At 44.8% G+C, this 24548-nt stretch overlaps 2 protein-coding genes across 5 annotated transcripts in view; both read right to left on the reverse strand.

Moving 5' to 3' along the window:
* RFLNA (refilin A) overlaps nt 1-24548 on the reverse strand; it is a 222653-nt gene that overhangs the window by 187882 nt on the left and 10223 nt on the right. Inside the window, exon 2 of the mRNA XM_059893962.1 lies at nt 3629-3740. The gene's annotated coding sequence lies outside the window, so the exon portion shown is untranslated. The remainder of the gene's footprint in view (nt 1-3628; nt 3741-24548) is intronic.
* The window catches only part of ZNF664 (zinc finger protein 664), a 33196-nt gene continuing 24512 nt past the window's right edge, over nt 15865-24548 (reverse strand). For 2 of the 4 annotated variants that reach the window (XM_059893960.1, XM_059893959.1), the window contains exons 2-4: nt 19215-19303; nt 18630-18693; nt 15865-18524 (exon numbers count right to left, since the gene is read on the reverse strand). In XM_059893960.1, the coding sequence (XP_059749943.1) occupies nt 17143-17928 (786 nt within the window). In that variant the 5' untranslated portion in view covers nt 17929-18524; nt 18630-18693; nt 19215-19303 and the 3' untranslated portion in view covers nt 15865-17142. The remainder of the gene's footprint in view (nt 18525-18629; nt 18694-19214; nt 19304-24548) is intronic. The other 2 variants (XM_059893958.1, XM_059893957.1) reach the window with 1 other exon arrangement.

Below are 24548 nucleotides of genomic sequence, written 5' to 3' on the forward strand. Positions count from 1 at the left end.
GACATGGAGGCTCTCCTTTTCGAAACCTGAGTCCGGCTCCCCTAATCCCTCCTCTCCCCAGGCCTCACCCATGGGCCCTGTCTTCTGTCTGCTGGTCTGGCTGTAGCAAGGATCCTGCTGAGTCCCTTTAGAAAGGATCTCTTACCCTTGATATCTGATCGCCTTGTCCTGCCTTCAGCAAGAATCCCTCTAAGTTGGTTTAGCAAGAATCCCTGCCCTTGATGTTTCCTCTTCTATCCAACGACCCGCCCCGTCATTGACTATAACTCCCCCGCTGTCCTTGCTGTATTCAGAGGTGAGGCTGGCCTCTCTGTCACTGAGACAGTCTTGACACCTACAGTCCTAAATAAAGTCTTCTGTACTAATTGAACAAGTGTCTGAATAACTTTTTTTTTTTTTTTTTTTTTTTGGCTGTGCCACACGGCTTGCGGGATCTCAGTTCCCTGACCAGGGATTGAACTCAGGGCCACAGCAGTGAAAACCTGGAATCCTAACCACTAGGCCACCAGGGAACTCCCCAGAATAACTCTTTTTTTTTTTTTTAACAGGCAAAACATCTCACCACTTGAAACCATCTGAGTGAAAGAGTATTGTGAATATAATGCAATATATTAAAAACCCATATATTTAAAAACCAATATTCAAAGTAAGAGTGCTCCGAGAGCATTCCAGAACATGCCTTCTTTCTCTACTCTCCCAGGTGGTCTTGTTCACACCTACAGAATTCAGAGGTGATTCTCAGCCATTCTCCCCATGTCATCCCAACATAAGTCCCATCACTTCCAACTGGACCAATTGTTCTCCCCAGCTCCCCCCCTCTGCCCCCTCTCCTCTCCAATCCACCAGCACCACCAGTCCCTGCTCCACTGAAAACTCCCCCGTGGCATTCAGAACAGTGGATACGTTCCAGACTTCCTAGCTCTGGGCCACCTAATCCCTTCCAGCCTTCCTAAACACATCCTATGTTCCAGAACCTTCCGGCCTTTCCACCTTTGCTCTTGACATCATGACATCCTGTTACATCCCCAGTGCCAGCTCACACCCACCTGCATGTCTGAGCTTGACTCCTCTGACCTCAAGCTCGCGCTGAGATGTGCTGTGGCTGCCTTACCTTCCCTATGGGGGCGGGAGAACCCCCAGCCAGGAAAACGTTTCATTTCTTTGCCACCCACAGCGCCTAGCCCGATGAATCAGACGTGGTGGGTATTCAGTAAATGCTCATTGAGCAACTGAACAAACGTCACCATTGAATTCAGCAGGACAGAAAACACGGACGGAAAATCTGAGAAGATTTGTTTTCTAGAAGGACATTCTGTCCCTGCTTGCCAGGCCTGACGAATTTAAATCATTCAAAGCGAGCAAGCGCCCTCTTGTGGCCACAGGATGACAGTACATCACAGAAAAGAGTTCAATTACGGAGTTCTGAGATTTCCCACCTGGGGGTTTTCTTCCTCCTGACCATAGGCAGGGGCGCAAAGAAACCATTCCCGTGAGGAACCCAAGGTCAACGCAAGTGGCTCAGTAGCTCACTCGGAGAACTTAGCTCCTCCTCACGCCAACCAGGTAACAGGAACCGTGGCTACATCAGGGAACTGGATCCCTCCCGCCTGAAAAGCCCACCAACTAACTGCAACGTGGGGACCTTGATTGGATCGTGGTTAAAACAAACCGGCAGGGACCTCCCTGGTGGTCCAGTGGTTAAGACTTCGCCTTCCAATGCAGGGGGTGCAGGTTCCATCCCTGGTAGGGGAGTTAAGATCACATATGCCTCGGGGCCAAAAAACCAAAACATAAAACGGAAGCAATACTGTAACAAATTCAATAAAGACTTTAAAAATCATCCACATCAAAAAATAAATAAATACATAAATAAAATAAAACAAACCAGCAGTAAGAGGCATTTGGGAGAATCAGCAACAACAAAAACCTTGTACACAAATGTCCGTTGCAGCTTTATTCATTAGCGACGGAAAAAAGAAACAGCCCAAGGGTCCACCAACGAATAACGGTGGTATATCCATATAATGGGATAATACACGGCAATAAGAAGGAGGAAACTATTGAGACACACACAACGTGGATGAGTATTGAACATCGTGCTGCATTAAGAAGGCTCACCCAAGAGTACATTCTATTTAACTGAAGTTCCAGAAAAGGCAATGGTAGGAAAAATTGGAACAGGGGTTGCCTGTGGTTGGGGGCGCTTGACTGGGGCCTGGGGGAACTTTCTGGGGTGATGATAATGTTCTGTAACTTGACAGGGGTTCGGGTTACACAGATGTATGCATTTGTCTTAACTCATCAAATGTTACACTTCAAATGGGTGTCTATCATTATATACGTAAATTTTACCCCAAAAGGAAAAAAACGACAACAAAAAGATGCTAAATCTTATAAATGATGCCCATGCTGAAGTGTTTGGGGAGAAGAATACTGAGATCTGCATCTTGCTTTGAAATGCACTGAAAAACTAAGATGGATTAATGGACGAACAGCAGGATGGCTAGATGGATAGGTACATGATAAAGCAAACAGCAAAATGTTAATTGCAGCACTAGTGGTGGTGGACATGTATACAGATGTTCACTGTAAAATTCTTTCCACTTGTCTGATGTTTGAAAAACAATATGATAAAATCTTGGGTGGAAAGACATTGGGAGATATTTGAATATAGACTGAGCAGTAGATGACTGAATAAATTCTGTTCATCTTTATGTATGATGGTGCTGCTGTGGTTAATAGGAAAATGTCCTTATTTTCAGAGATGCATATTCGAGTATTTAGACTGAAGTGTCGTAATGTCTGAAACACACTTTAAAATACTCCGGGGGAAAAAATGAAGCTAAAATTGCAAAATGTTAATAATTGTTATATCCATGTGATGGATGTATGGGTGTCAGTTATTCCATTTTCCTTCTTCGAAGTGTTTCATAGTAAAAAGGAGACACGCTCTCTCAAGGAGCTTGAACTCCAACAGTGAGTGAAAGTTCTGTCCCTTTTCCCTTGTCTGCTCCCATCGTTATATTTTTCCTTTAAAAAATTAAGTCCATGATGAGGATGAAGAAAATCTGTTAATAATGTGTAATCTGGTGACGAGCATCTCATCAGAAGGGAAGGGTAAAGAGAATGAGTGAACGATAAGATAAAAGCCAAATTAACAAGGAAGCAAGTAATGCAAAGGCAGAGGACAGGTGCCTGTGAGAAGGAGGGACTTTACCTGTTCCCATAATTCTAGACAGAATATTTGCAAACATGCCCTGCCGCCCAGGCTTCCTGTCTTGGTCACTGTCATTCCCCGGTATCTACCTCCAAAGTCAAGACCGAGATGCTGCTCGCCACATGCCATCAGCCACCAAGTCCAGGGTCTTCTGCCTCCTACATCTCTCTCTCCAGTTAACCTTGTGCCCCCTCAATGACCTCGTCTGTAAAATGGGCATGATGACACCTGCTTCCTGAGTCATTGTCAGGATCGAATGTTATAGCATAGTGTGTCTGCTGCGGCCAGAATACACAACTGTGTATTTCTTTATTTCCCTTGCGCACACCTCCGTGGCACTTAAGGCCTCTCCCAAGCTCTCTAAATATATCATCCAGATGCTTCAACTTCCAGCAATAACGTCTTACTTACAGTTTCCCAAACGCACGTCGTAACTTCATGCTCCAGGTCGTCACGTAAATCAGCAGCTCTCAAAGTGTGGTCAACAGGTCTCCATGGTCCCAGCGTCAGCAACCCCTGGGAACTTGATAGAGACAAAAATTCTCAGGTGCCACCCCACACCCACGGAATAAGAAAATCGGGGTGGGGCAAGGTGATCTCTTTTCACGAGTCCTCCAGGTAATTCTGAAGGATGATGAATTGTGAGAACCACTGGGGTACTCCATCTCCTCTGCTTGGAGTATGCTTTCTCATTGTACCTGTCAAACTCCTATGCATCCCTTAAAGCCCTCCTGTAGGAAGCCTCTCCTGGATCCACAGCCCTAGATAAGGTTATTCATGCTTACCTCTGCACTAACGCTGTACCTTGATCCTACTTCTTCTGTAGGTGTTCTATGACCCCGTGCTATAATCATTTGTTTGGAAGTCTTTCTCTCCAACTAGGCTAAACAAATGTAGTAAGGAGCATGTTTGATATCATCCTCTGTATTTTCAGCCCTTAGCAAGTAAGTGCCTTTCACTCAAAGAAAGTTCACCTGCTTGAGCTGCCTGGTGGCCCAACTAGCTGTTCAGGTGAAGGAGGTAACTCCCTAACTGATAGAGCAGTGGTTTGAGATTCAGGATACCTGGTGGAGGTGTTTGCTTTAAGTGTACTTTTATTTTATTTGAAAATCATATATATCCATCCTTCAATTTCATTTATAGGAAGAGTCGAATATTGGCAATGTTGTAACACCTTTAAATTTCTTAAATGCATTTTCTGATTATCCTTAAGCTGCAATGATTTCCCTCCAAAGATGGTAGCACTTTGCTTTCAATTCAATCCAACAAATAACATGATGTGTGATGTGTGCACCCAGATGGTGGAAAAGACTGGCTGACATGCCTTTTGCAGGAGGTGCTGCTATTTACCAGAAGTGAGTCCTTGGCCAGGTTAAACTCTCTAATAGTAGTAATGACAGCCAATATTTACTGAATGCTCCATCTCTGCAAGGCCCTGTATTCATCTCCCTTCAGCTTTACAAGAGCCATTTGCAATAGGCACAGATCCTATTCCCATCTTACAGATGAGGAATCTGAGGCACAAAGAGGTCAAGGAACTTGCTCAAAATCACGAAGCTAGGAAATAGGGGACCAGGATCAAAGCCAGGTAAAGTGCCTTCAAAATCCACTCCCACTGTGATGGGTTTTGTTTTTTTTTTTTTCCTGACTCGGCATTCAAAATATTCCTCCAAGATGCCTTTCCTTTTTTTGGTTGCTTTTTTTTCACTGTGTTTAAATATACATCATGTTTACCATTTTAGCCATTTTTAAGTGTATGGCTCAGTGGCATTAAGTACATTCACACTGTTGTGCAACCACCATCCATCTCCAGAACTTTTTCGTCTTCCCCAAAACAAACTTTGTCCCCATTAAACACTAACCCGCCATTCCTCCTTCCCCAGCCCCTGGCACCCACCCTTCTACATTCTGTCTATGAATTTGACTACTTTAGGTATCTCATATAAGTGGAATCACACAATATTTGTACGATACTCAGCATAACATCCTCAAAGTTCAACCATGTTGAAGCATGCATCAGAATTTCCTTCCTTTTTAAAGCTAGTAGCCCATTGTGTGGATAAACCCCATTTTGCTTATTTGTTCATCCATCAATGGACACTTGGGTTGTTTCCACCCTTTGGCTATTATGAATGATGCTGCTATGAACATGGGTGTACAAATATCTGTTGGCGTCCCTCCTTTCAAATCTTCTGGGTAAGTACCCAGAAGTGGGATTGCTAGATAGTATGGTAATTCCAGGAGACCTGGTTTCTTGCTTAGCTTTGCCCCCTCACTTTTGCAAGTCACTGAACACTCTTTCCAGTGTCCCATGCATAAAATGAGGATGGAATATCTCTTTCCCTTTGAATTACTATGACCATGACAATGATAAGTATATTAAGACAGAGATATCAGCTTCTAAACTATAAAGGTGGTTCATGAGTTCCATATATTGTTGACTGGAGGGGGAGAAAAGGAGGCAAAGAAGGAATGTTTTTTAACCACCCATAACCTCAAAAGCTTTTCTGTTCTTTAAACTAAAACCTGCCCTCCTGGGCTGCTGTGCCATCTAACCAACTTTTTAGCATTCTTATATTTTTAGCAGAACTTTCTTTGGTCAGATAATGGTCATTGATGAGCCCTACAGGAAAATGAAAAGGGAAGATAACGTTAATCTGCTGACACACATGCTTGGGATTTTTAGAGCCAAAAGAATTGCATTATCAATAGGCTGTCTTATCAGAGACGATTCTTGGCATGCTTCACCAAGCAGTTGTTTAAGAGTTTTTCAAAAACATTGTCATTCGTGGTATGATTTACATGCAATGATCTGAGCCCTTGGAAGGAAACCCACTTTTTCAAGCCACAGCACAAGTGAAGTAATGGTTTGTAACTCAATGATGTATATGCTAGACTATCAATTTTCATTTTATCTCAGAGAAATTGCCTGATGAAATCACATAATGCTTCTATTTTTTTATAGAATACTACCTCTCGTAAACGCATGCACACACGCACACACACAGTCTTCTTAGCATTAATTGTATCTTTTGATCTTTTAAACCAGTGATCACTGAAGGACAAGCCTAGATATAATTAACAGAACTTAGAATTAACTAAACATATGAAACAAAGTAAATGGATTTGGGGCATGAGGTTCAACATTTAAATTAGATAAGAAAGGCATAAGTCAGAGAGAGAATGGGTTAAAACTTGGGACCATGAAGTTATATGACATTAATAGTGGTTGCTATCTTTTTTAAAAGTAATTCAGAGAACAAGTGGAGGATGGCAGTTTTGGGGTCTCCCCTCCCAGGGGTAAAAATGTTTAGAAAGCTGCATGGAAATTGGGGACCCGGATGGATAATCACAAGGAACCTGTATCACAGCTCCTGACCCGCCCCTTTTGACCACTAGAGGGGGCCATCTGTGCATTTCAAGCCACATCACTGCTTCATTCTCCAAAGCGAAATGACTCCATTTTTACTTGGTGGGCCCCAAATAATCAAGGACTTAATTTTTGGCCTCTCCAGTCATGCAGCATAGAACTGTCAGGTTTTTAATGCTCAGCAGCTCTTATTTCTTTATGTAAAATAACTTTGGCATTTGACTCTGCCATGTTAATAAAATGTATCTCAGCAGGTTTATTAATTTTGTTCTAAAATGTATCAACTCTAGAAATAGGTGAGGGAGATTAAGAGGTACAGACTTCTACTTACAAAATAAATGAGTCCTCCGGGATGAAATGTACAGCATGGAGATTACAGCTGACATTGTAATAGCTGTGTATGGTGACAGCTGGTAACTAGACTTATCCTGGTGATCATTTTGTAATGTAAAGAAATATCAAATCATTATGTTGTACATCTAGAACTAACATAGTGTTGCAGGTCAATTATACTTCAATAATTAATAAATAGATGTATCAACTCTAATAAGGGCAATAGCCACACTATTTCCAGTAAAAAGTAAATAACAAAGCAAATTGTTCTTTGGTCTTAGAGGTTTTTTGTTTTGAAAAAGGAAAATGAACATCTCTTACTATTTTTTGGTCTTAAAAAATACCCCAAACTATCCAGAAAACATAAACTCTTCAGTGTATGATTAATATTCAACTATCCATGAGTGAATCAGCAACTTCTAGATGACTATTCTTTACACAGAAAAAAATAAAATAAAATGAACCCCAGGTTGGCTTTTTCCATCAAATGATTGGCTCTTTCCCAATCACCTACATAACTTGCGTTTGCTCAAGGAATGTCAGCTAATTTGATTATTCAAAACTAAATCATGAAGGCAAATGAAATATAATTAATTCCAAAGCAACATATCTATTTTATTATTCCATATTCGCGGGGGTTATCCGAGTGATTGCTTCACCCCATCAGTCTGCATATTAAAATTGTGTCAGTACTCAGAGGCAGTTATCAGAGGGGCCCGAGGACTTTGGGGGACTTGTACCCTATTCTGTGCATGTTCTCTGAGAGTGTGGGAAAAAGAAGAGAGAAGAGACCCCAGGTGATGCCACAGAGCTGATGAGTCTCACAAGCCATTTCGCTGCAGGGGTCCCTGAGGACAGCGGCCTCTCGAGCCTCCAAGGATACCCTGCGCTGGGCACGTGAGGTTGACAGCAATCTGTGTTTCCCAGGCATCTCGAAGCCCAAGGATCTCTTGAGGATCTTGATTAGCACTTCCGCTGAGATGGAAACTCTTAATGCTGGGAAGAGTTATTCACACTCGGTCTGAGTTAGGTCAGCACCTTGGCCGACGTGAGATCAGAACACGGGGGAAATAGGGAAAAGACCTGAGAATACCGACTGGCAAATGCCCTAATGCGTGATTGAAGGCTGGAGTTCACGGGCTCTGGTTTCTGGTCCTTCCTCTCCTCAGAATGACTGTTCTGTAAATACTATTTTTGTTTATTCACACGGGGCAGAAATTTCCGTTGGGCTGGTCTCACCTGATACTGTCGATAACTCAATCTCTGCAGGTGCATGGTCTGGACGGCCCTTGGACCTGGTCAGGAGGGGCCCCTGCCCTGGGCCCCATGCTTCAGAGGGTCCCACTCAGACCCTCTCGGGGGCCACGGGGATGTGCCCACCTGGAGCCTTGCCTCTACACCGTGCTCCAAATATCCACACACACACCCCCACCGGATGTTCCTTCCCAAACAGCCCAGGCCTGCTCTCAGGGTCTACGTGAGCCTTTCTTCCTGTGCACCCCGCTCCAAGCGAGCTGCTGCTAGAGATACCCCAGCCCAAGGACCCACAAAGGGGCAGCTCCGGGGTGGAGGTAGGGAATGGACAGCACTTGGACCGTGGGCTGGGGTGTCCACCCTCCTGGACCACCACGGCCAGCATGGAACTCTAAGGCTGAGCGGGCTTTCAGTAGGAGAAGAGAATATATTTTACTGAACACTTCGTTAGCTTGATTTCTAACTTTTAAAGGAGCAAACACATGGGGTGTGGGTCCCCATTTGTACTCTTGCTCCAAGCACCAAACAAATTAGGGGCTGCATTAGCCAGGGCTCTCCAGAGAAACAGAACCAACAGAATAGAGAGAGATGTTTAGAAAGAGACTTTTTACAGGGATAGGCTCAGGGGATTAGGAAGGCTGCAAAGTCCCGTGATCTGCCGTCTGCAAGCTGGACACCCAGGGGAGCTGCTTCCAGTCTGACTCCATAGGCCCCAGAACCAGGAGCACTGGAGCTTCATTTGCCGGGTGTCTCTGCATTCTGCCCAATGCCACTGCCACCACCATCGCTTCCACGCACAGCCAGGGGCGCCAGACCCTGCGCTGGCTCAGCCCAGCTCTGATGGGCAGTGCCATCCTTTCTGCAAGATCCAAACACCACCAGGGACCGCTGCCCCTTCGACACGGTGGGCACCCGCTCTGTGCCAGGCACTGAGCTGAGGCCTGGACCATCCTATGAGGGACACACTCTCAGTCATTCGTTCTGTTTTACAGATGAGGAGACTGAGGCTTGGAGGTGAATAAACTTGTTTGAGGTCACACTTAGACACGGTAGAGGGACCCTGAATCCAGGGAGCCAAACCTCTGTGGTGTTTGGGTACCACCGCCCTCCGGCCCCGCTGATTCTTCTCACTTACGTAGCTCTGAGCACAGCACAGATGGTATTTTGTTGGTAAGCGACTAGATCCAGGAGAACCCTACAGTGTGAACAGTATCAGGTGAGCATCTACAGGGCACATAAAGCCTAGTATCTCCCTTAGGATTTCCGCCTCATCCCCCTTTGAATAATTCCAAAACGTTAAGACTTAGAGAATCCCGGAAAACCCAGACCAGCCCCCAAGAGCTGTACCCCAGCGGGCTCTGCAGACTACTGCTCTCGCTGCGTCCCATCACCTCAGGGCAGCGCCGGGACGAGAGTTGACCTTGGCGTAGATGGTTGGCCCCAAGTCGGTCCAGTTCCATGTGTCTACCCTGGGGAAAGTGGTCCACGTGGCCTGGGGTGGCCCTGGCCTTGGTTCCTGAGCCCCACACAGACTTTTCCCAAGGTGCAGATGCCCAGAAGCCCTGGATCGGATTGTTCTTGTGAACCCAGGCCCTTCTTCCCTCTCCCCGCTCCCTGGGGAGCATGTCACCAGGGCGTGCAACCTCTCTTTATTGTAGAAACCAGCACGGCCTCCCTGCTCCCTGTGCAGCCCAAAGGGCTCCCCACCCACCCCAATGAGGGTCTCCTGCACTCCCCCTATGACATCCCTTCCCTGAATGCTAGAGCCCCTTCTCATCCTTCCCTCCGGCAGGTGTGCCAGCCTTGGCAAATGAAAAAAATACATGGCACTTGGTTAGACGGAACTTCAGATTAACAATGAATAAACGATGAATAGGTTTTAGCATCAGTAGGTCAAATATCTGAAATTCAAATGTTAACAGGGCATTCTGCACTTTATCAAGCAACCTTACCTAAGGGAAACTCCCCAGGACGCAGGGACCCCACCCCCTCTGCCCGCCCCAGCTGCCTGGGGACCTAACAGTCCTACATGTTGTGTGTTATCCTTATTTTTCAAAATGACTCAGCACAATGATAGGTGAGAGGAAAAGAACATATAATGGTCTTGATAAAGATCAAGCATGTTAAGTTCAAAGGCTTGGTTTACTTTTAATATTTCTTATCTAATAGATGAATTTAAGTCTATAAAAAGTTTTACTCATTTTGGTCTCATCTGAGATGTTACATGATACCATCACTGCCATTCATCTCTAAACAGTTTTACTGGTCTTGATTTCCTCTTTAGCTGTCAACTTGAGGGAAAGGGGATGTTTTGCTCGTTCTTTTTTTAAATCTCCAAGTGGATAGGATTTTGGTCTCTTTCTCAGCAACTTTGATGTGTATGATGTTATAGTCAGAGAATGTGGCCTGTGGGATTTATGCATTTTGGAATCTGGTGAAATTTTCTTTCTGGCATGAAACATAGTCAGTTTTTATGAATGCTCCAAGAGGGTTTGTTGGCACAGAGTTCATAGACAGCTGACAGATCAAGTTTGTTAACAGTGCTGGTTGATTTTTCTTTGTCTAGTTGACTTGCAGACTTCTGAGACAGGAGGATTAACATATTCTGTTGTGGTTGGGAATTAATTTCTCGTTGTACCTCTAAAAACATAAACCCTATCTTTCAAAGCTATGTTTTTAGCTGAATAAATGTACACAACCATTTACCTTGACAAATTATTCCTCCGATAAATTGATGCTTTTTACCTTGCATTCCATTTTCATTGGCAAGGCTGCCACCACTGGCTTTCTGTTAGCATTTTCCTGGTATGTTTTTCCATTCCCTTATTTTCAACATTTTGTGTCACCTCTGTATTGTAGGTGGTCTCTTGTAATCAACGTGTACACATATTTGTGGTGAAGTTTATCATTCAACTTGAAAATGTCCGTAAACAGCAGAACTTAACCCATTCACGTTTACCATGATGAATGCTATGTTTAAATTCACTCCTGCCATCTTATTTTATACTTTTTTCTTTTCCTGATGTTTACTGGATCGAGTGAGCTGTCTTTGCATGCAATACGTAGAGAATTCATTCCTCTCCAAACATGACCTGTTGTTAACAGTGACACTGTGTGGCCTGTTGGTCACCAGCCGAAATCTCCAGCTCCTTCCCCACAGGACATTAGAGGCAGGACTTACCCTCTGGACTAAGTCCCTGTGGGTCTTGAGTTTATCTCAGAAAGGGAGAGGGGTGGGGGGGGGCATGCAGGGGCAGAGGAACGCCAGGGTAAAAAGGATATTTTGGGGACAGACAGGATGAAGGCTCAAGGTGATTGATTTAACCATTAATAAGGAGATATCTCCTTAATTTTGTATGCCAAGCAAGTGAAGTGGGACACAGAAATTAAACACAGAAGGACACGACACCAAGTGATGTGAATAGGTTTATTTGAGAATCTAAACACAACCCACACAGGCACTGGGGACCTTGCTCCAGTTTTACAGCAAGAATTGCCTTCCCTGCAACCGAGAGCCAGACTCAGTTGTGGCTCCAGCACTTTCCATGCATGGAGCTGACTCTTCCCACTTCCAGCCAGTCCCTCTGAAGGACCCAGCTGTTCTCACCCACACAGACTCTCTCACATTGCTCACAGGACTTTTCTCTTGAGCACACTATGCTGTAACACGGCTTTGCACTGAGCCCAGTGTAACAGCACATGCACACACAGCTTTCATGTTATGCCAACAGCCTCTTCTTTCTTCACAACACAGCACAAGGTTACTTTTTTTCCACTCATTACACCATTGCTCTCTGTTTGTCCCAGTGACCCACCACTGTTCTGACCTCTTAGATGCCCCTTTGCCCAAGGTCCCTGCACAATGAATAATCGTGTGGCTCAATCAGTGTTCTTTATCCATTAGAGTCCCAAATTAAATAGGAAAGCCCACCTTCCTAGAAAAATGTCTATACCCACAGATACACAAAACCCTGCATACACTTTAAGAAGGTTCTGGACCTCTCTGAAACCCATCTACAGACGCTAGGTTGAAAAGCTCTCCGAACATGGCACTCCTACCATAATTCATGATGCAGAGAAGATGTGGGCCAGGGCCAGCTTTACAAAGGAGGAGGGGAGTCTGAGTGAACCCATTTTCAGAAGTGGCATCGAGGGAGCAGAACTGGCAGGGTACACACAAAACAGGCTATAAAGTGTGTAAATTCACCTGAAAATCAGTAAGAGCAACTTACATATGCTATTATTTTACTTTAAAAATGTATTTTATTTGCATATACCTACATCTGAACAATAAAAGCACTTTGGTTGAACCGTCACCTTCCACCGAGACCTCCGCTGACACGTTTAACAAACACAAGGCCCTGGAATCTCTGGAATTGCTCGTGTGCCTCTTAATATTTTAAAATATAACATGAGAATGATTTTTTTTTAATGTTTTCATGTCCTTCTGACCTCAGAAATACTCTGCCTTATGCACACCAGGAGTGGGAACCCAGGGGTAACACACGGAGGCCTCCCTGCCCGTAGGGTTTGGGGGACCCCGGCCTGTGGGAGCCGGAAGCTCTCCCAGAATTTCTGCGCGGTCCTTGGGGTGTACGTCTCGGGGCCGCCCTCTCCGGGCCCCAGCGTCTCTCAAAGTGTTGTACTTACGTGTTCTGCCCACTTCAGTTTGGACACAGCACCTGGCCCTTCCACCAGTTCCCATAAGAAAGCCACTCAGACCAAGCATCCCAAGCCTTTTGGGAGGGATTCTGTGGTCATAGGGGTTCATACAGGAAAGTGTGCAACCTGACACCGTTCTCCTCCGCTGGGTCCCTCTCTTCGACTCGCTTTCCAAGTCTACTCTGTATTTTCTTGTCTCAGTCTATCCCAGGAGACTGCAGTTCTTCGCTTTCTCACCATGTGGAACAATTCAGCCCTATCCAGGTCCCACCCCAAACTGAGATGTCCAAACCCCCCACGGGGCTCAGCAGAACCAAAGAACTCCAAATAACACGATTCATCTTCCTTAACAGGCACCTGGGATTAATAATAATTTTTCTGTTGCATTACTAAAGGCTAGGCACTTTATATGTGTTTACTTAGTTTTCTCAAATATCTCACAGGTTAGGTATTTTCAAAACCATCTTACAGATGAGAAACCTGAGATTCAGAGAAGTGAAGAAACTGAGTAAGGTCACAGAGTAAGTGCTGTATCACCTTCGTGCTTCCTATCCCTCTCTATCTCAATCCATGTACCAACTCGGCAGTGCTACTTATATTTGCCTCCTGCCCTGTAATGGTATCAACCTCTTTCTCATCTCTTCCTCGGGGTTTGATTTTACCATTGAGTACTTTTTCCATCTGGCTGATACTTGCTTTCACCTATGATTTTCAAATTCCTGAGGATAACAGCAGGTTGCACAGAAAGACTCGCTTAATAATTTTAAATCTGGGGGGGGGGGAATAACTGAACTAAGTGGTGGAAGGCCCCTTGGAAGGCATCGTGTCCAAGCCTCACGCAACACCAAAGACACACCCAAAGCTTCCTCCAGATGGCCCGCGACTGGCCTGGGCACCCACCTTCTCTAGAGCAGACCACTGCAGGCTATTGGGCTGACTTCTTGAAAGAGTTCTTCCTTAAGGTAAGAGACCGTAAAGATACAATCTGCCATTTACTCGGGCTCCCCTTAGAAACTGTGAAGTCAGCCCTGGCTTTTCTCTCTCACACCCTAACTCCTAGCAGGCACAGGAGTGACCCAGTGGGAGAGCTTGAGCCACGTGTGACCCACGTGGGGTCTCTGCCCCACCCCACTCACATCGAAAGGGCCGTCTGGATGGCTTCCGCCTCAACCGTGGAAGCAGAGCCTAGACTCGCCCCGAGAGGCAGGTGGACGCCAGACCCACTGTCAGAGACTGGTGCGCGGGGTCTGGGCCACCACCGCTCAGCTGAGAAGTGTCAGGCCTCAGCATGGGCGGGCGACAGCCATCAGGGACCAGAGCACAGCTTGCAAAGTGAAAGGAAAGCCTGTGGGCACCATGCAGGTAATACAAGTGACCAAAATGGGTCACACAGGGAACATGAATTCGTTGCCAACCTTTAAAAATCATTAAATTTTATGTAAAAATCTGGATTGTTGGTTTTTCCTTAGAAGAGCAGATGATGCGGGGCCCTTAAGCCTGTATCCCACATGGAAACAAACAGCTACCACTGAGCAGGCGCTGTCCTCTCAGGAGGGCAGGCCTTCTCCAGTTTGCCAGACCTCACGACTCCTTTGTCAACCGCTTGACCCCTGGGCCAGAGGGTCCTCGCAACTTGGTTTGCTGGGGCAGTCCCAGTTTAGGCCTATTGTCCTTGTTTAAGTAGTAACAGCATCGCCCCCTCACTTTATTATATGGTCACCAAGACATAATGCACAAGCCACCACACACACACACACACACACGCAGACACACGCTGACCACTGAATTCACACAACCATGTCAAGCACAGAACCCTGTTATAAAGTGATTTTATTAAATTGATTTGGACATACTGTAGGTCAAATAATATTTTCCAAAGATAACAATTATGGACTTTAAAGCTCGACATAAAATTAGTAGCTTCAAAAGTGTTAGTCATATTCCCCAGCAACAGCATGATAAAATAATTCAACTATGTAGAAATATAGAACTCTAGGACTAGCTGGAAACTCGGAAATCATTTAGCCTAATGTCCTCATTTTGTAAGTGAGAAAACTAGACTCAAAGATTAAGCGATTTGCCCAAGCTCACATACCTAACAGTAATAAAGCTAGAAATCAAACCAATTTTTCCTAAATCTAAAATTCTATCAATGATATTTCAACTGGCTCTCTATCAACTAAAAGTCTAGGCTTTTCTCTAATGCTCCAAGCTATTGTGACACGGAAGTGTGTTAAGACACTACAGTAAATCGTAGTCGAGGAATTCAGGCCTGGAAGGGACTTTATCAAATAACTAAGCCAGCCCTCTCTTTGCGAAAATGAGGAAACATGAGAAGCAACTTCCCAAGGGCTTGTTAACAGAGATGTCTGGATGAAAATTCAGATGGTAACAAATTTACCCCCAAATCCCACCTCCAGTTTCATGGCTCACCCAGTAAGTTATGTGCTCCTTTTAAATCTCCTTTATGCATTGAGGTTTTAGTTATACAAAAAACCCTTCCAGTCAAACAGAAGAAATTAATTCAAATATGAAGAGAAAATCAAGCTTCGTTTCAGTATTTCGATGACTATTTCGGGTAGTTCATTTTCCAGCCTCTCAGACAGTGGACACAGACCGCTAACCTGATCACCCATTTCAGAGCTTTCAAAGAGCCTAAATTCCCCCAAAGACTTCCTGAGCAAAAGGACTACATGTGGGAAATCAACGAAAACAGGAATGAGAAGGGAAACAAAGTTAAAAATTAGTTGCTTTTTGTTGTCATTGGGGACTTTTGGTCTTCTAAACATTCCTTGAGTTCCTCCACATGAGTTTTTAATACCAATCTAGCCAGAAAAAAAAAAAAAGAAAAAAAAAAAAAAAGGCCTATAAATGTCAGGATACTGAGCAACTCAGTATCTCTCCCCCTCCCCGCTGCTCGCTACCCTCACCGCCGGGCCGCCACCTCCTGCTCCGGAAGCTCCCCGGCGGGACCGCGACCCCCTGCAGCCGCCCCTGTGCCGCCCCCGAAAGGCCTCCCTGCCCGCTACCTACCGCTGCCCCCCGCCCCACCCCCACTGCTCTAAATCATCACCCTAGGTTATTTTCTCCGTATCACTTAATCACTACCTCAGACTACATTATTTATTTGTTTACTTGCTTATCATCTGTCTCCTCCACCAGAAGGCAACGCCACGAGAGCAGGGCCCTTGTCTCACTCAGTGGTATTCCCGGTGCCTGGCGCAGTGCCTGGCACGCAGGAGGTGTTCAATAAATACTTGTTGAATGAATGAAGAAAGTTCATGCCTACAAAGGAACTGATATGTAATCCTCAATGAAAAGGTATCAAGGACTCCTACACATTATTGCCCAAAAATCACAGAATCAGAGACTATTATTAGTGAGGCCTCCTACCATCCGCTTCTCCTATGGTCTCCCCAAGCTAGTAAGGGGCTCCCCTTGTTACCAAAGGAGCCTGAGAGGGCAATTCTGGATGGAGAAAAGTTCTAACTTTGCTTGCTTCTTCCTCCCTATTTACATTCAGCTATTTCCAAAAAAATTCAAGTTAAAAATATGTGATGTAGCCACTAGAAAATTAAGTCTGACTAACAAAGAGACACAGTGATTAGCAGAATTCACAAAATTAAAGTTCAAGGGCATGTATGTCTGCCAATGATTTCGCCAACAGACAAAGTAAATGGAAATTATGAGTCACCTAAAATCTAAAATGAAATTTAATGCCATCTAGGAAGGGGTGGATATTTATGGGTATTTTGAGGATATACAGGTAAAGTGAGTTCAGAAGTAACGGGATATATGGACAGATACGTAGAGGCTGAATCGAGTGGCAACCTCAGAAATACCAGAACACTACTTCGTGGGAGCTGGCCGTTTTCAAATGCATTCACCAGTATGCTTGGATCAAGAGAAGGAAGGTCATGAGCTCCCGAAATGGGGGAGTATCTGGGGCAACTTTTAGGTAAAGCGTAGACAGAAGGTGACTCAGGAGGCTGGGCAAGGATCACGGTTTCCTGTGTAGTGTTTCAACTACGGAGGCATCGCGCCAGAATCCCAGGAAATGCACACCCACGACTGGGACCTCACAGCCTGTCCTGGGCAAACACGCGGAGGGATTCCAGATTCAAAGTCAAGCTGTGGAACACACTTGGCATGAATCCAAAAAATCAACCTCACACATGCCTCTTGGAAAACAATGTTCTGCTGGGGCTTGCTGTAAAAATTTCTTGGGTCAATGTAGGTATTTACAGGGGTTTCCTTCCTAGTGGCACTTATGGGTTTTAAGATTTTTATCTCTTAGCAAAACGCTTTATATAACTGATATTTTGAGATGGTTTCTCTCCTTTGTGTGCACTCTCTGGTGGATGCAGAGGCTGGTGCTCTGACTGAAGGCCTTCCCACACTCATCACATTTGAAAGGTTTCTCCCCCGTGTGCACTCTCTGATGGATGCAGAGGCTCGAGCTCTGGCTGAAGGCCTTCCCACACCCACAGCATCTATAGGGCTTCTCCCCGGTGTGCACTCTCTGATGGATGCAGAGGCTCGAGCTCTGGCTGAAGGCCTTCCCACACTCATAGCATTTATAGGGCTTCTCTCCTGTGTGGACTCTCTGATGCATGCAGAGGCTAGAAGTGTGCCTGAAGGCCTTCCCGCACTCTTCACATTTAAAGGGCTTCTCTCCGGTGTGGACTCTCTGATGCATGCAGAGGTTTGAACTATTGCTAAAGCCCCTTCCACACTCACTACAGACATAGGGTTTCTCACCTGTGTGAACTCTCATGTGAATCTGAAGATGTGAGCTCCAGTTGAAGGCTTTGCCGCACTCGTAGCATTTATAGGGCTTCTCCACCGTGTGGATTTTCTTGTGTCTATTGAGCTTTGTTGTGGTGCTAAAGTCCTTCCCGCAATCGTCACATTTATACGCCTTCTCTCCCGTGTGGTCTCTCCAATGGATATGGAGCTCTGACAGATGAAAGAAACCCTTGTCGCACTTGTCACACTTATGGGGCTTCTCAGCAGTGTGAACTTTCTGATGCATAAAAAGATCTGCTCTCTCAGAGAAGAATTCCCTACACATGGGGCACTTGTAGATCATGTTTCCTATTTGGTATCGTGATTTAGCGGAGAAGATTTCCTCACAACTACTACAGTTCCAGGGCTGCTATTTCACAGAGTCTCTCACTTGGCCATTTTGGTGTTTATCTCAGGCTGGCTCTGTTCGGGAGGTTTAAGGTCGGCCTACGCTTTTCCCTGCCTGTCTTTCTATGGAAGGTTTCTCCCTGCATAGTGCTCCTCACTCGGTATTATTATTGATTAGAAAGTGACATTTACTTCCACGTGAACTCTGTAACTCATTAACACAGAACTTCCTTTGAGATCCTGAGCTGCCAACATTCCAAGGGGCTCCCAAGGTAGAAACCTTTGCGTTTTTAAGCCCCTGGAATCTTCCTCTTGCAGAATAATCTCGTGCTTCTCACTTGTAGGAAAAGGCCTGCACAGCGTCCCCTGTAGCCGAGGGTGCGATACTGCGTGCTGGTCTCGGTCGCCAGGAGCCTCCCCTTGCAGAGTCACAATGACATCCTGCCTCCTGCACATCAGACAGGAGCCTCCCAGGAAGCCAGCGCCTTGGGTCCAGGTGTGTCAGTCCTCCCTGGTGAGGATTCCCTACGCAGGTGTCACTCCAGCAGTCTTCTGTAACAGAAACATAAATACTTACACTGAAAATGCCTTTCTTGTCCAGAAAATTGTTATGGATTCCATAATTAATTTTATAAACGTGACAGCAGTAACACAGACCTTTTTTGATCGTGAGTAAGGAGCTCTTATCTTCCAGAGAGACGTGTCTCTTGGATTTGCAGGTCTGAAGAAGAGAATTTGTAGATATCATGCTCCTGTTCATAGCCCAAGTACATAATCCAATTACAACCACTTACTGTAATTATCTGAGCAACATCAAGGGAGTACTATTGAAAAAGAAAAGAAACCCTCAGAAGACCTGCATGTGAGTATGAGAAGCAGCTGTCCTGCATAAAGGCACAAGAAGGAAAACGCGCTCCACTTGAAACTTCAGAAGGGAAAATGTTGCTTCTGGAGCTGAAACGTAATATTGAGTCACCTCCCAATCCATAGAAAGAATAAATATATGACAGCATCAAATGTCATTCCCTTGCTTAATTGTCCTCCATGGTTTCCTTATGTACTTAAAATCCAAATCCTTAACCTAAAAACCAAGGTCCTGCATGACCTTGCCCCCAAGCTCCCCGACCTCACGCGTGGCTTGGTGTGTCAGCCGCCTCTCCCCTACGTAAAGAAGGCCCCTGGCTAAGGCTCTATTTTAACCTCTTATTTGATTCCTTCAAAGCGCAGAGAACTCGTAATTACCTTATTGTTCCTTGCTTTTTGTTCTGTGTCCCGTACTAGATTATAAATGCCAGGAGGGAAGAACTCTGTATGTTGCTCGCTGTTACATTCTGGCAAAGGGGAGGCGGGGAGGTGGTTCGGTTAGTATTTGTTGAATGCATCTACAGAGTACTTGATGACACCTCCTCTCTCCTGCAGACATGGCCTGCTTTCTTCTGGTACAGCAGATAAAGGTACATTTTCCAGTGCCTTATTACCAGGCTTTTGATAACCAACATGGGACAAAATATATACCAAATAGAAGGAGAGGAAACAGAAGAAAATTCCAAAATATTCAATCTGAAATCTTTTGAGGTTTAGGATGCCTTAGCCACCTTTTCATGTCCTGTACTTTATACTCACTAAGTGATACTTCAATTAATTAATGAAATTAACAGATCTTAAAATAACACTCTCCATAATATGTTTTATACAAAGATAGGGTACATGAGAGATTGAGGAGATTTCTTCAACATTAAAATTGCAAAATAAATTTCACTGTTTCTAGATGGAAGTGTTAGAATAATGAAATTCAACTAGATAACCAAAATTTCAGCAAAAACATTTAGTCAATGTCTGAAAAATTATATATGCATCTATCCTCTGACCCAGTAATCACACTTCTAGAGCTCTATCCCAAGATATACTGCAAAATAGGAATGACTGATGGCCCAGTTTATTGAGGCGGTACTTGTCACAGCAAAATTGCCGGCAACCCAAGGCCCATCCACTGGGGAGTGGTTGAATCAACTATGGGACTTCACTCAGTGAACTACTGCTTAGCCACTTAAAAAAGGGAATGAGGAAGAGCATGATGTACTGATATGAGTGAACCCAGATAACACTGTTCAGTAAAAAAAAAAAAAAAAAAAAAAAACAAGGCATAGAACGATAGCTCAAACATGTTATCTTTTGTGCAAAAAAGGAGGGGAATATGAATTATATAAATATTTCTTTACATGACGTATAAAAGTAAACATGGAGAAGAATAATACAAAATGAATTTTTTTATTGAAGTATAGTTAATTACAAGGTTCTATTAGTTTCAGGTGTACAGCGATTCTGTTATACATATATATATTCCTTTTCAGATTATTTTCCATCATAGGTTATTGCAAGATATTGAATATAGTTCCCTGTGCTATACAGTAGATCCTTGTTGTTCACCTATTTTATATATAGTAGTGTGTATACGTTAATCCCAAACTCCTAATTTATCTCCCCACCCCCACTATCTCCTTTGGTAACCATAAGTTTGTTTTCTATGTCTGTGAGTCTATTTCTGTTTAATACAAAATGAATTTAAATGGGAGGAAGGAGAAAAGGATGAAGTAAAATTTCTCTGAATGTAACTTGTGATGCAGTTTTGACTTTGGAGACATATGAATGTTTATATATTCAAAAAATAAAATTAAATAAACAAGAAAAGCAATCCCTAAATTTTGAAAACAAAATGAAGAAAATGAACCTTAACTTTCAAGTTGGTGACATATCCACAAATGACTTCTGAGTACAGTAGACTGATCATACACACTCAGAGGGACATTCTGTTGATAAATAAAGCTGCAAAGAAGTCAAACTTCTTTCAATAGTTTAACTTAGTTATAATAACAGTGGTGTTTTTATAAAGTAGGATAATGCAAATAAGTCATTACGGTAATGTTGTTAAGGAACCAAGATTCGAGGTGAAACAAATGAGATACAAATATAAAATCAAAGGTAAGGAAAAAAATCCTATAACATAAAATTTGACTTAGAAACATCAGTTTGAATTCATGTCTTTTTTTTTTTTAAGGCTGTCCATCAAAAAGGCCTGGAAGCAATGACAACAGACAGCAATGGTCCCTTCCCTTATAGACCCTTTTCCACCAAATGGCACAGGGTTCCTTGCAGAACGCCTGGTCTCAAGGCCAGAGCAGCCTTTATAAAGTGAGCCTGGGACACCCTGTTATGCCAGGATGTAAGAGAGTCATGGCAAAGGAACACAGATGCCAATTCATGAAGAGACTCCTGCTGGCCAAAAATGGGACAACTAAGCATCAGAAGGAATAATGAATTCAATCCACCGAAACACACTAAATATACAAAACCCCCGAGTTCACAACGACGACAAGGGTTGGGGAGGAGTGGAAAAAGAAAGAGGGACAGACAGAGGCAGAGAGACAGACTCAAGGCACTAGACTAAACTGAAAGTTATAGGATGCCAACTTTTACCTTTTTTGACACTTGGCAATTAAAAGGAAAGAATGAAAAATCCTTCGTCTATGAACTATCTTTCAAGACGATGCAACAATCCAGCTAGTAAACATGCAACCCTAACGAAATGCCTGATTCAGACCACGGTGAGAAATGGGTGAAAACATCAGATGAAAGGCTGATCAAGAACGTTTTACATTTTGAGGATCTGGCTGTCGACCCCTGAACCCACCGATCCATGATGTCAGCGTAACTCCAAGGGGCAACAGGAAACACACAGCGTCACCTGAAACATTCCTGCCAGACACGCCTCCAGGACTCATTTTTATTTGAAGGAACTAGGAGGGCTAGAGGAACTACCAGGATACAAGCAGAAAAATATCAAAATGTGAGGCAGTCCACAGGACAGGTACCCATTTCTGCAACAAGTAAATGGCATGGAAAAAGGGGTGGGGGAGGGCTGCTCTAGATTACAAAGACTTGAGATAGAACAACCGTAACAGCCAAATGTAACTTGAAGACCTACCTTCTTCGGAATCTGATTCAAATAAGCCAGCTGCTAAAGCGGGACAACTGGGGAAACACCATTAGGGACTAGGTATCAGATTACACAAGGAACACTGCTCACTGTATTCGGTGTGATAATGCCTTTGCAGTTGTGTAAACAAATGTATTTTTTGAGATTTATACTGAAGTTTGTAAGAATGAAAGGACATGATGTCTGAGATGTGTCTTAAAATGCTTTGGCCAAAATAAAAACGACAGACAAAGCAAATGAGGGAGGACTGTTGTAACTGTTGCTTCTAGGTGATGGATAAATGATGAATAAGCTAATCTATCTTCCTTTGTGTATGTCTGTAATTTTCCATGATAACAAAACTGGTTAATGTTGGGAAAACATTCTTTTCCTGCTCCTCTTGCAATGACAAACTGATCCCAGAACCCGGCACATTGCACAGAGGTGAAACTGAACTAAACAGATGCAATCCTCCAATGGCTGTGACTTCCCCCATCAATCCTGAGCACGTGAGAATATGTGCACCGCAGATGTCACTGGAGAGCAGAGGGAAGGTTATGGTGACAAGCAGGGCACACAGGGGGCAGTGCTGCGCTCCGCTCCTCCCTCCCTCCTGAGCTAATTAACCGAGACGCCATGTGGTTCTCCTGGTGCCCTCCCTCAGAAATGAAGCAGTGAGGGTCAAGGCATCTGTCCAGACTGGCCTCAGGAGAGGCTGACGCTGCTCAGAAGGGTGGAAACACCAAGCTCAGCGATGTGAAACTCCTACGGTTGTCGTACATGAACTCCCGCCAGAGTTTCTCTGGACGAGGAGTCAGGTACTGCCATTCCTTCCAGGTAAAATGCCTGGACACACATGTAAGTCTCACCGCATGAGGGCAAGCTACATTCTGCAGGAAAAAGCTCAAGCAAAAGAACCTCCAGCAAATTTGCCATGTGACCAACCAAAAAACAAAAGAAGGACAAACCACCACCAAGGATCCTCATTGTAGCCTTCCCTAAAATAGCATCTGCCTCACAGCTTCCATACATACAAAGGAGACTGTAAACCCAGCGAGCAGGTAGATGCCACAGAATTCTACAGATCCCAAGGGCACAATGTCCCCAAGATTCTCTCACTCAAGACGATGTCTCCTATCCAATGTCCCGTAAGGGCTTTCAAGGGGACAGCCCATTGTTTGACTGTGAGGCCACCTGGGAGACCTGAGGAGGAAGGAACCTTGCACTGAGGTCACCTGGCACTGCCACGGGCGATGTCCCATCTCTCCACGAGACCTCAGGGGCACCCTCAGCAGTACAAGCCTTCAATGTATATTTGAGGAGAACCTCTCAAACAGGAAGGTTAGAATCCGGCTGAGAAGTGACAGGAAGAAAGCTTCAAGTAGCCCATCTGCCTCAAGTCCCCACCTTCCATGAAAAGAGCCCTCTTCTCTCCCTGTAGTTTGTCCATTAGCAGCTTTGCCTCATCTAAACCTTGTGACACCAAACAATACCTGAATTTGTACCTATCTCCCGGCACAGCTAAAAGTGAGGGATCAGCTAATAAACAACTGTGGCTGAAATGCGAGGAAGTAAAAAAATGAGTTCTAAATACAAAGAAACTATGTCCTGAGAGAATAAAAGCTCTGGGCCCTGGCACAGAAAGGGTCATCTGGAAACGGAGACACAGGATTAATGGGCTGGGAGACGGAGCTGTTGCCCTTTGAGGGCTGATCGGGCCAAGAGCTCTCAATTCTAGACGCAGATTCAAGCACCACTGTGCTCAGGAGGTAACACTACTACTGGACTGAGGCACCGCGTCTGCCGCAGTAGCCTTGAATTTCCTTGCAGGCAGATATGCTTGCAGGGAGAGGAGCCCACTCGGGTCATACCTGCAGAGGGCAAAGGTCAAGAGGAAGGTACCGGAGGTGGGGGGGGAGGGGACGCTGATTTTCTCTCCAAATTTCGGCCTGAATCTGTTGCAGAACTTGAAGATAACAGTCCCTCCACCCTGGGAGGAAGCTCATGTCACTGTGCTGGGGAGGGAGATTCTGAATGTGGATTTTGAAAGAGGATTATTTAACCTACTTCTGTATACGCCTTTCACGTGTTACTCTCTTTTACACAGCTGTCCCCAAAGTATGATTCTGCGTAGGAAGAAAGGGTGAACTAGTTTTTCACAGATTTCTTGTTAAAATGATCCGATGCCTGCAAAATAGAAGGACCCAGGCCGCACAGGGCAGGTGCTGAGAACGAACAGAAGCGCGGGAGAGCAGGACACCGAGCGTCTCTGTCCCACAGGCCCCGGTGCTGGGCCGACGGGCGGCGCCAGTGTGGCTGCACTCAGGAAAACCAACCACCCAGCACAGAGGCGCAGGTCGGGAAGTGGCACCCAGCAGATGCTCCAGAACGCTGGCTCGGATCTGGCTCACACTCGGTACCGGCTGGATGTGACATCAAGACTAACCACCCTGACCCAGCAGGAGAGAAACCCAGTCACGCTCGCCAAGGCACTGGCAGCCAGAAGCCTCGCCCTCAGACTGCACACACGCACCAGGCCGGCTGCTGTCGTGTGCTCTGCTGCAGGTCCTCCTACAGTATTACGGTTCCGATAAAGCATTAAA

This window comes from Balaenoptera ricei, chromosome 14, assembly GCF_028023285.1.
Source record: "Balaenoptera ricei isolate mBalRic1 chromosome 14, mBalRic1.hap2, whole genome shotgun sequence".
NCBI classification, from domain to species: domain Eukaryota; kingdom Metazoa; phylum Chordata; class Mammalia; order Artiodactyla; family Balaenopteridae; genus Balaenoptera; species Balaenoptera ricei.